Consider the following 11,739-nt stretch of genomic DNA (forward strand, 5'->3'; position numbering starts at 1 on the left):
TTCACGATACTGGAACTGTTTCAATTGAAATATCTCCAGGGCACTGAAATACAGTAAAAATGAATGTTCTTTGTTTACTATTTCATAGGGATAGCTACAGTGACATCAGTGAAGAGAGCTCCTCGGATAATTAGCTGCATACAGTAAATCAAGATGCCTAAATACCAGGTAACTGAAATTGTTATATTGCTAATTGCTGCTAATAACCTAATAGCGTCATTAGATGTTATTTCCAGAGCAATTATGCAATTATCATAATAATTTACTACCAGGTGCTATATTCCAGTGTGTGTGTATGTGTGTGTGTGTATATATATATAGATTAATACAGCGGTTCCCAAAGTGTGCGCCGCGGGTCTCCCAGGGGTGCCGCGGCGCTGTCACTGGGGTGCCGCGACCAGCCAGAGAAAAAAGAAAAAGAAAACTTACCAATCCGCGCGGCGCCGGGACCCAGCATCCTCCTCTCTCCTGCAGCGCGCCCGACAATCAGTGACAAGCTGCGGGAGAGAGGAAGATGCTGGGTCCCGGCGCCGCGCGGATTGGTAAGTTTTCTTTTTCTTTTTCCTCTGGCTGGTCGCGGCCGCTGCTTTAACCCTTTCATGCACTATGAAGTTTTTTGTATTATATGTGATGTGCCGCACTGCAGAATAATGCTTAAAAATGTAGTACAGGTGCCCAGAATCCCTTCTCAAGACCAAACTTTAAATTCCAATAGAAAGAGAAACCATTGGGCTGCCATTTCTGGCACTGAATGAACACTTGCACTTGTTCTGTCTGTGTTTTGTGCCGCGCGGATTGGTAAGTTTTTTTTTTGGTTTTTTTCTTTTTCCTTTAGCTGGCCGCGGCGGAGGGGGGGCAGTGTGGCGGAGGGGGGCAGAGTGGCGGCAGAGTGAGAGAGGAGCAGAGAGAAAGGGCCAGAGACTGTGGCAGAGTGAGGGGGCAGAGTGAGAGACGGTGGCAGAGAGAGAGGGGCAGAGAGAGTGGCAAAGTGAAAGGGGGGCAGCGGGGACAGCGTGAGAGGGGGCAGATGGGCAGAGTGAGAGGGGGCAGCATGAGAGGGCAGAGGGGCAGAGTGAGAGGGGGCAGCGTGAGAGAGGGCAGAGGGGCAGAGTGAGAGAGGGCAGAGTGTGAGGAGGCAGCGTGAGAGAGGGGAGAGTGGGAGCATGAGAGAGTGCAGAGTGGCAGCATGAGAGAGGGCAGATGGCCAGCATGAGAGGAGGCAGCGTGAGAGAGGGCAGAGTGAGAGGAGGCAGCGTGAGAGAGGGCAGAGTGGCAGCGTGAGAGAGGGCAGAGTGGCAGCGTGAGAGAGGGCAGAGTGGCAGCATGAGAGAGGGCAGAGTGAGAGAGGGCAGAGGGGCAGAGTGAGGAGGCAGCGTGAGAGAGGGCAGTCTGGCAGCGTGAGAGAGGGCAGTCTGGCAGCGTGATAGAGGGCAGTCTGGCAGTGTGAGAGAGGGCAGAGGGGCAGCGTGAGAGAGGGCAGAGGGGCAGAGTGAGAGGGGGCAGCGATGTGAGAGGGCAGACGGGGCAGCGTGAGAGAGGGCAGAGTGAGAGGAGGCAGCGTGAGAGAGGGCAGAGTGAGAGGAGGCAGCGTGAGAGAGGGCAGAGGGGCAGAGTGTGAGGAGGCAGCATGAGAGAGGGCAGAGTGGCAGCGTGAGAGAGAGCAGAGTGAGAGGGCACATGGGGCAGCGTGAGAGGGGGCAGAGGGGCAGCGTGAGAGGGGGCAGTGTGACTGGATGCAGAGGGGGCAGAGTGTGTGGGGATAAAGGAGGTCACAGTGTGAGTTAGTTGTCAATTATTCTTTGACAGAAATATAATTGAAAAAAATATATAAAAATATTTTTTCCTTGGATCTATGCGTATTATTTTTGCATACAACTAAATAAGTATTTCTGTCCTGACCTAAATACTTAATACATTTTTTTGACCCAACTACTTCTAAAACAGGACTGCTCGGTAATTATTTTGGAGGGGTGCCTTGAAAAAATTATGGAGACTCTAAGGGTGCCGCGAACTGCAAAAGTTTGGGAACCACTAGATTAATATAGATATATATATATATATATATATATATATATATATATATATATATATGTGTGTATATATATATATATATATATATATATATATATATATATGTATATATATATTAATACAGGTCCGCGAAGAGTAATTTTGGGCTCAGGTACAACAACTTCACGGGGCCCCTGTAGGTGATCAGCATGTAAACTCATGCGTTACAGTGGTGCGCCATCAAAGGGAGTGTGGCCATACCATTGGGGGCGTGGCAGTGCATCATTGGGGGGTGTCTAGCAGGTGAAAAGCACTAGGCCAACCTCCTACAGAAAAATGCATTACTCACACATACCCCCCTCTGCATACTTGCTTTAATTACACATGCACCTCTCTGTTCCTTAAACCATTCATGAACAATTTTTGCAGTGTGGCAGAGAGCATTATCCTGCTGAAAGAGACCACTGCCATCTGGGAATACCATTGACATGAATGGGTGTATTTTGCCTGCATCAATGTTTATGTAGGTTATTTGTGTCAAAATAACATCCATATGAATGCCAGGACACAAGGTTTCCCAACAGAATATTGCACAGAGCATCACACTGCCTCCGAAGGCTTGACTTCTTCCTGTAGTGCATCCTTGTGCCATCTCTTTAACAGGTAAATGACACACACACCCAGCTGTCCACATGATGTAAAAGAGAAACGTGTCATTGTTACAAGATGATCAGTGTTATTAATTTGACTTGTCAATGGTTTTAATGTTGTGACTGATCTATGTATATTTACATCCCAGAGTTTTAAAGCAAAGAAAGATAAATTAGGAAAAAGTGATTTTTAGTCATAAATTTAAAAAAGTATAGAAATGGAATGTGAATGTGAAGCCTGCACTTTTATTGTTCTTATTGTTTCCAAAATGTGCTTTGTGAAACAACAGTAAGATATATATGGAGAGAGATACATACTTTAAAGAGATACAGGTGGAGAACATATGTGTGACAAAATAATGGAAAATAATAATAAAGAGTGATTTGACTTACATTTTTTGAAGCAGCCAGCTGAAAGGGGCAGAGTACGAAATTCCTATGACTAAAATGCCAACACCAATATCAGTGACACAAAAATCCTGACACATGAAATAGTAGCAAGTAAGAAATAATTAACTTTAGAAACAGTGATAGTCAATAAATCCTGACACTATAAAAACCTATATATAAGAAATGCTGACACACATAAAATGCAGACAGTGTGATTGGTGACACTGTAAATGCCATCCTGACAGTAAAAAGTAGAGTAAAAGCAAGAAAGTCTTTGTGTGTACATCACCTGACGTATGCCTGTGTCACAAGTAGTTTCAGAAGTGGGATGCTAAAGGAAGCAAATTTCCGCTACCCAGCCCACGTACACATTAACATGGAGGAAGGTTTGAGAGCCCTTGTGAATGTGGCCATGCACAGCAATAGCAGCAAGCTCAGGTGCTGCGAGTTGCAGAGGCACAGGAGAAAAACACCAGGCTTTTAAAGGAAGAGTTATTCCAGATGAGCGTGACAGAAATGTACCACCTGGTCCAGCTCTGCAGAAAATGTCACTAGCTGAGGACATAGAAGCTTATCTGGTGTCCTTTGAGAGAGCTGCAAAAAGGACAAGTTGGCCTCCCAAAGTTTTGGCTGAGCGGCTTGCGCGATATCTAGCTGGTGAATTTCAGCTTATATGGATCTGGATGGGGACTGGGCCTCTGATTAGCCGTCTGTGGTTTAGTAAGACATATTCCCTCGCATTGGGATTTCGGTGCCAGGCCGGGCCCAGCGCTATGTCAAAGACAAGGAACATAATTGACTGAGTTTTTCAAAATTTTGTAAAACTGGCTGCAGCCAAAAGAGAATTCACCTACTCAAATTATTGAAGTTTTGGCAATAGATTGCTGCATCCAGGGGCTGGACCGCGGTTTGCAAAGATGGATGCTGCAATCTGACCCACAGACTTATAAAGAGTTTGCCGCAATGGTAGAGAGGTTTTGCGCTTTGCCGCAAATGATCAAAGTACCTGTGTTTGTACAAACACGATGCTACATCAAAAGCCAGATTTGACAATTCATTCTTCGGGGTCCAATGTTAAAACTGCTACTGACAGAGTGACGGTTACAAAGGTGTTTTATCCAAAGTGCTTTGAATGTGGTGAGCCAGGCCACTTCAAGGCTGAGTGTCCTAAACTACCGCAACCCATGGTCTGTTCTGTTGAGCAAGTTGGGCCTACTTTTTGAAGCTCTTATACTATGAGTCCCACATCAAGAAGCCCTTGATTGTTCCGTGTGACTGTGCTTATCAACAAAAACCTTGTCTTAGCTTTGGTTGACTCTGGAAGTGAGCTTACATTGGATTCCAGCTGTACCTTGCCCAAAACCATAATTACTCGGTTGCTCAAGGTTAAGGTCCTGTATATACATGGGGCACCACATGGGACACCTGAGAAATATGACAGAACACTTCTTCCAGTCATACTTAAAAACCAAACAGCTATGGCGGTGTCTGCCATAGTTGCTAAACTGCCTTATCCCCTTATTCTGGGGCAAGACTTCCCATTGTTTAAAGAAGTTCTTGGTAATTCCGGCCGGACATGCTGGAAACTGATACAACAGTCTGAAGCCCAATCTTAAAGGATCTGCCTAAGAAACCACAACATCTCGAATGCAATCTTTTTAAATGGCCAAACCGGAATGCAAGGTCTGTGCCTCCCTATTTGGTGATGCTAGGGGGAGGGATATGTGACAAAGAGAGTGGTTTTCCACAGGCTTCTAAAAGAGGAGTTAGGTATTTAGCTGGCAATCTGCAGAGAAAAGCTGCAAACAGAGTTACACATGCTCCTTGCAACCTGTTACTAGTGTGCAAACCTGATTTTCTGACATCCGGTTACCAATGAGCTATCTAAAGTGCTTGATAGCCTGTTACTATTGTGTAATCCCAAATTCCTGGCATCCTATTACCAGTGTGCAATCCTGAGCTCTCTGCAACCTGCCACTAGTTTGCAATCCTAAATTCCTGGCATTCTATGCTAGTGTGCTGTCCTGAGCTCCTGTAGCCCTGTTACCAGTTTGCTATCCTGAGTTCCTGGCATTGTGTTACTAGTATGCAAAACAGAATTTCTGTAACTCTACTATGTGCATTCATGAGATCCTGACACTCTGCTACCCATGTGCAGTCCTGAGTTCTTGATACTTTCTCTGTGTGCAATCCTGAATTCCTGAAACTCTGCTTCCAGAGTGCATTCTTGACTTCCTGACAGTCTGCTAACCAAATTGAATCTTAAGTTCCTGAGCCTCTGCTATCTGCATGCAATCCTGAATTCCTGACACTCTGCTACCCATATGCAATTCTGACCTCTTGACACTCTGTTACGTCAGTGCATTCTGACTTCCTGACATGTGGAGTAATAACATAAGCAACATAGGCAAGTCGATGCCTGGCCTGAATAGTGTGAGAACTGCAAGAAAAAATGGGGTGTTTTATTTGATAAATATGTCCAGTAATTTTTTAAATGAGCCCCTTGTTGACTGTGATCAGCATTTATGCTTTATGGATGAAATTACTGTTCAATAAAGTTGTATTAATTTCTGTTAATTCCAAATTTTTACTGTTCCTACCTTATTCCATTCAACATTGATAAAATTTGTGGTGGCTGTATGTAGACACTGACTTCTCAGTACCATATTAATGTCTGGGTCCCACACTGACCATCCTCTAGGTGCAATTAAATTATAATTATTGTGACACTGACACACCGCAGATGACAGACACAACGCCTTCTCTCTTGAGTAACAGTGCTTTTTTTGTAAACATAACTGATAATACACAGCACACTTTTGTCACGATGACACCAGACGACCCTAGCACTGGCTAAACATGACCTCCTATCTAGTCACTGGCCAACTAGTTTGGCATCGGTCATCGCACAATACAATAATACAGGCTTAAATACAATCAACCCCTCCCCTTAGTCTAATTACTTCATTATACCTATCTGTGTATGTTCAGCCTAATAGCAATAATTAGCAATAATTTAACCCTATGTGCCACCCTATCCTGCAGATTGTCAGTCAAACCCTTACAACTCCTGAAATATGGCAACCTAGCTCCCTCTTTGCCACAATATATATATCTGCCCTATTTTAACCCAAATTTTCATTCTGAAGTCCAAATAGCGTAAAGAGTTTGATGCTTCTCTGGTGTAGTCCTCAACCAGAAAAATTTACCAATTTCATCTATCTAAATCATTGTGTGGTACTAAAAATCAGTGAATACAATATTATAATAAAACTGCTTTAATAAAGGCTTAAAAGGTATAAAAGTATCATGCCATATTATAGGAGTACTACAGCTGCTAGTGTGATGAAAGTTCTCCAATCGTATCAATGTCTTGCTTGCTCCAGGTTATCTATCTGAAATGGTGAGAGTATGTGATATAACCAATATAACTCTCTGGTGCAAAAGCCTCTAATTAATCCAGCACACCTTTGGGATTCCTAGTGTATATTCAGCTGTTCAGATTTCATCTCATCGCAATTCTTCTAAATTGTAAAATTGTGACATTACGAGGTTTGATGGTCCAGAGTTCGTGTCCGACAGGAGAGAGCAGAGGGGAGAGGAGGAGAGGTGGGTGTGGCATAAATGATCTTGCCCAAGCTCTATACTTCTTTGCTACAGCACTGGGGGCCATGTAATGTGCTGGGGGTTCATGCAGTAAGGATGCAAACAAAATAATGGATCACATTTGCAATTGATAAATAAGAAATAGTAATATAATTGCATAAAAAAAATAATTATTTGAAATACCTTAAATTATAGTAACACTTATGAACACACTAAATGAAACCATTGTTGTATATGTTTTATACAGAACAGAATAATTCAGAAAAGTTGTACAGAGATGCAATGGAAATTTTTACATTCATATGTCAATGGAGTTAATATATGAGGTCTAAAAGTAAATCCAGCATCTCTCCCCAAACAACTGTTAACATGCTTAAATATTGCAGCGATGCTTTGATGTCTGCTGGTGAAGACAGGAGTGATTGCAGCACACCAGTCCAGGATTTATGAAGTGCCGGATAGGCACAAACGTATTATAGCAGAATTACAGGAATGGCAGATCGCTTCTTGTTTTATCACCATACTACATTTTTTATTATTTATACAGTCAGCATGTAAGATCTTAAATCACTGATAGAATACATCTTCCTTTCATACAGAGTGAACGTTTCTCTATGGCCAAGGGGTAAAGTCAGGATGGCACAGCAAGTGAATTCAAATTAATTCTGTGCCTGAGTATATCTGTGTACATACCCTTCATTCTCTATGGGTGTCATCAGCTACAGAGACTTTAATTATTAGTGACAGCTAACCCTACATGTAAAATGTAAACATTTTGATGACTATAGGTCACAATTGCCATTACTTCACTTAAGATTAGATTTCCAAATGTATTGGTCATCAAAGACCACTCTGGTGGTGTCATGAACCTCATTTGGTGAAAGTGCGCCTTCCTGTAAAGTTCATGGGTTTGCAGAGCATATGTAGAGGAGCTGGAAGATGCTTCAACTGTTGGTTGGAGTTGGGTTGAGTTCCTTCCAGAGTATGAGCAGTGCTGAAAAGGAAATTTTATTTTGTGAAGCTAGGTCATTGAAATTAGATAAATAGGACACACAGTATTTAGAAGTGATACTGCCCTAAACATTCTGAGCCCTAAATTAGAAATTATGTCCGTTATATTAAAACTCATTGTTTCTTCTACATATGGCAGTTTTTCCTTTAGTGTGATTTTTTTTCTGCAGAATAGCTGCAATGATTGACGTGGATTACATACCAGGGGGTAAATGTATCATAGTCCGGTTTTTGCATCCCGCGCGAGATCGGCGAGATGACAGCTAAAATTTAAAACGGTGCTGCCTTTTAAAGGCAAGTTTCCATTTACAAGGCAGTGCCGCTTTAAATTTTAGCTGTCATCTCGCCGATCTCGCGCGGGATGCAAAAACCGGACTATGATACTTTTACCCCCAGATATTCGTTCTATCAGATGTGATTATTTGACTAGTGCAGAAATATCTAAAGCCATCTGTACGCTGTCATCTATATATTAACCAGTATCTTATTTCTGAAATTGTGTTGTCATTCTCTTTTCTTTTTTTAAAATTAAATTACATGTCTCATTGCATGGAACCTTTTCGGATATGGAGATGCTAAATTGGAAAGTAAGCCAATTCTAGGCATAAATCAAAGAAATTGTTACCATAATTTAGATCAATGTCTTAAAAGATAACTCACATAATGTATACAGTATGTTAAACTTAATACAGGTCCCAGTTCATGGTATAATAAAAAAAATCACACCAAAGAAATGTCAAAATATGACTGTTGCATTGACTTTCTAGTTAAAGTAATAATTTTCAAATAAAACTAAATATAACTCTGTTTGTACAGGGGTAGGGAAAAGTTGTGTCAAGTCTTTGGTGTGAACCAGAAATGCTCAGGCTCGGTTCCTCGAGAGCCAAACATACCTGAACTTAGCAGATCCGAGTACCGAGCCGAGTTGGCTCGGTAAGTACTTTCGCGCTTTTTCGGATTTGAAAGTGAGGCAAAACGTCATTGTTACGTCCTCGGATCTCGCGATTTTTGGATTCCTTTTTAAGATCCAACATAATGGTGGATGGGAGGGAGGGCGAGCCCAAGGACAATTCCATCTTGGGAGGGAGGGCGAGCCCAAGGACAATTCCATCTTGCACCATTTTTCATTTCTGCCACTGCTGTATGCCAATGTGTCCTAGATGTGCTAGGAACTGCCGTGTGTTTGAGTCATTGCTCTGGCGCTTACCATCCAGCCAGGTCGCTGCAGTATTTGTCCGAAAGTGTATGAAAATAATATTGGGATCTGTGAGGTGGTCAAAATTGACTGCAAATTACTTGAAATTAGTGTTATTGAGGTTAATAATAATAATGTAAAAATAAAAAAGAGCAATATTATGTGATTTTAGCATATTTTAGGAATTTTCTAAAAAATCCAAACCCAAAACACACAAGGGCGGTTTTGCCAAAACCAAAACACGAAGCTAATCCAGATCCAAAACCAAAACCAGTTCACGGAGGTCAGTGAGCATCTCTAGTGTGAACCCTTTGGAATTATCTGCACTTAAGCATGATTTGAATACTGAAGTGCAGATACTGAAAGGTATTTAATACTGAAAGTATCTAATTTACTCCCACAGTTAACAAACCTAATTTAGAAACTTTTTTTTTGTATTTCTCACCAGAGGAAGAGCTGACCAGAGAGATGACCTACCAGGAACCAAATCACTCTGCAAAATCCCAACCTCACAGACAAATGCAGATCCATTCTCCTGCTCAAAGGACAATACCTAAATTTTAATTACAATAATGAATATTAACATACCCATTGTTTTTGGTTTTCTAAGTCTGTTCTGTGGCTCATAGACCCTGAGTCTAGGACTTAAATGCTACAGCGCCATAAACATTAAGGCAAAAGGTGCTTTGTTGTACAGCATTATTACTGGAGGCGACTGTGGTTGTTCACTTTACATAAAGCAAATGTTGAAAAATGCTGCATACTTCATTTGTTGTGTTATCTAAACCAAGAATAAAGACAGACAGTTTATGTGAGTTCGTTTAAATATGTACCTGTGTTTTGCTGTAATTGACTGTTATTTATTGTAGAACACCATCAAAATGAGTGTTGTGACTCAACACTCAAGTGAGCGGGTCTTTGGCTTAAAATAGAAGATGAACTATACTTTGTCTTTGGCAGCTATTTGACATTAAACATTATGGAAAATATATAAAACCATTGGAACACAGGTAACTGAAGAAATGGTGCTGTAACTTATTGCAACCAATGAGATATTTGTTTTCATTTTCTAAATATAACAGAATATGCTCACAGTGGTTTTTGGATTTTTTGGGGGCAGAGTTGCCTGTGTACTAGTTTGCATACATTTCTCTCATTGACTAACTGTTGCACAACATTCCCTCTTCTTAAATGTTCATTATCCATCACTTTACCAAATTTAAATAATTTTGTCCTACAAAATAAAATCTTGTTTTTGCATGCTCAAAAGGGGTACATGAAGACAGAAAAGAGCATGTGAGCTGCGGGCTTGCAATTTGTATGGTCATAAATAAGCTTCTATGTCCATCTCTCCCTGTGACTCACTATTTGTCTCTGTCCAAGTCTGAACCTCTGCCAGCCTGTTACCAAACTGTTTATGACGATAGAATGCGCTCATGCAGGTATTTCTAAATGAGTTAAGGAGAGCTGCTAATCACAAGGGCGATCTTCCCTTTTGAACTAATAAAATAAAACAAAACAGAATGATAGCGCTCAATCCCTACAAGGTAAATCCCTAATATCAGTATTGCAAATGATGATATAAAAGAAATGTAGTATAATAATATAAAATTAATATATATAGGTGCAGAGTTGTATTAACATTATAACAAATCACAAAAAGTATTATTATTATTATCATTTATTTGTTAGGCGCCACAAGGTATCCGCAGCGCTGCACACAGTACTAACAGTAGACTATACATGGTGAAACCATACAGAACAATGAACAAAAAGTACCAATACTTCAGAAACTCCGTCCAGTCATATGCAGTAAAGACGGAGCGGAAGAACAGGTATGGAGACAGGAGGGGAGGGGGCCCTGCTCATACAAGCTTACATCCTAAGGGAGGGTAAACAGACCAGGCACAAGAGGAGCCAGTTGAGGCAAGAGGAGAGAAGGGAGGACGAGCTAAAGGGAGGAGATGGGGGTTAAGTAGATGGTTGGTAGGCTTTGAGGAAGAGGTGAGTTTTGAGTGCACATTTGAAGGAGCACAGAGTAGGAGAGAGACGGATGGAACGAGGGAGGTCGTTCCAGAGAAGGGGGGCTGCATGGGAAAAGTCTTGGATTCTGGAGTGGGAAGAGGTGATAAGGGTGGAGGAGAGGCGGCGGTCGTTGGCCGAGCGCAGGGAGCGGGCAGGAGTGTGAGTGGAGAGAAGGTTAGCACAGTGGCCTAGTGGTTAGCACGTCTGCCTCACAGCACTGGGGTCATGAGTTCGATTCCCGACCATGGTCTTATCTGTGTGGAGTTTGTATGTTCTCCCTGTGTTTGCGTGGGTTTCCTCCGGGTGCTCCGGTTTCCTCCCACACTCCAAAAACATACTGGTAGGGTAATTGGCTGCAATCAAAAAAAAATTGACCCTAGTCTCTCCCTCTCTGTCTGTCTGTCTCTGTGTGTGAGTGTGTGTCTATAGTAGGGAATTTAGACTGTAAGCTCCAATGGGGCAGGGACTGATGTGAATGAGTTCTCTGTACAGCGCTGCGGAATTAGTGGCGCTATATAAATAAATGATGATGATGATGATGATGAAGGTTAGAGATATAAGGGGCAGTAGAGTTGGAGAGAGCCTTGTAAGTGGTGGTGAGGAGTTTGAAAAGGATTCTGTAGGGGAAGGGGAACTAGTGTAAGGCAAGGCAAAGAGGGGAGGCAGAGGAGGAGCGGCGTGAGAGGAAGATGAGTCTTGCGGCCGCATTGAGTATAGAGCGGAGGGGGGAGAGACGAGGAGTGGGGGAGGCCAGTGAGGAGGAGGTTACAATAATCGAGGCGGGAGATGATGAGTGCGTGGATGATAGTTTTGGTGGCATCCTGAGAGAGAAAAGGACGGATGCGGGCGATG

At 42.3% G+C, this 11,739-nt stretch overlaps 1 protein-coding gene across 3 annotated transcripts in view; it reads left to right on the top strand.

Moving 5' to 3' along the window:
- CTPS2 (CTP synthase 2) overlaps positions 1 to 9,677 on the top strand; it is a 154,844-nt gene extending 145,167 nt beyond the window's left edge. For 2 of the 3 annotated variants that reach the window (XM_075196967.1, XM_075196969.1), the window contains one exon: positions 9,311 to 9,677. In XM_075196967.1, the coding sequence (XP_075053068.1) occupies positions 9,311 to 9,419 (109 nt within the window). In that variant the 3' untranslated portion in view covers positions 9,420 to 9,677. Of the gene's footprint in view, positions 1 to 88; positions 169 to 9,310 lie in introns of all 3 variants that reach the window. The other variant, XM_075196968.1, reaches the window with a different exon arrangement.
- The last annotated feature ends 2,062 nt before the right edge of the window (positions 9,678 to 11,739 follow it).

This window comes from Mixophyes fleayi, chromosome 2 (genome assembly GCF_038048845.1).
Source record: "Mixophyes fleayi isolate aMixFle1 chromosome 2, aMixFle1.hap1, whole genome shotgun sequence".
NCBI lineage: Eukaryota > Metazoa > Chordata > Amphibia > Anura > Limnodynastidae > Mixophyes > Mixophyes fleayi.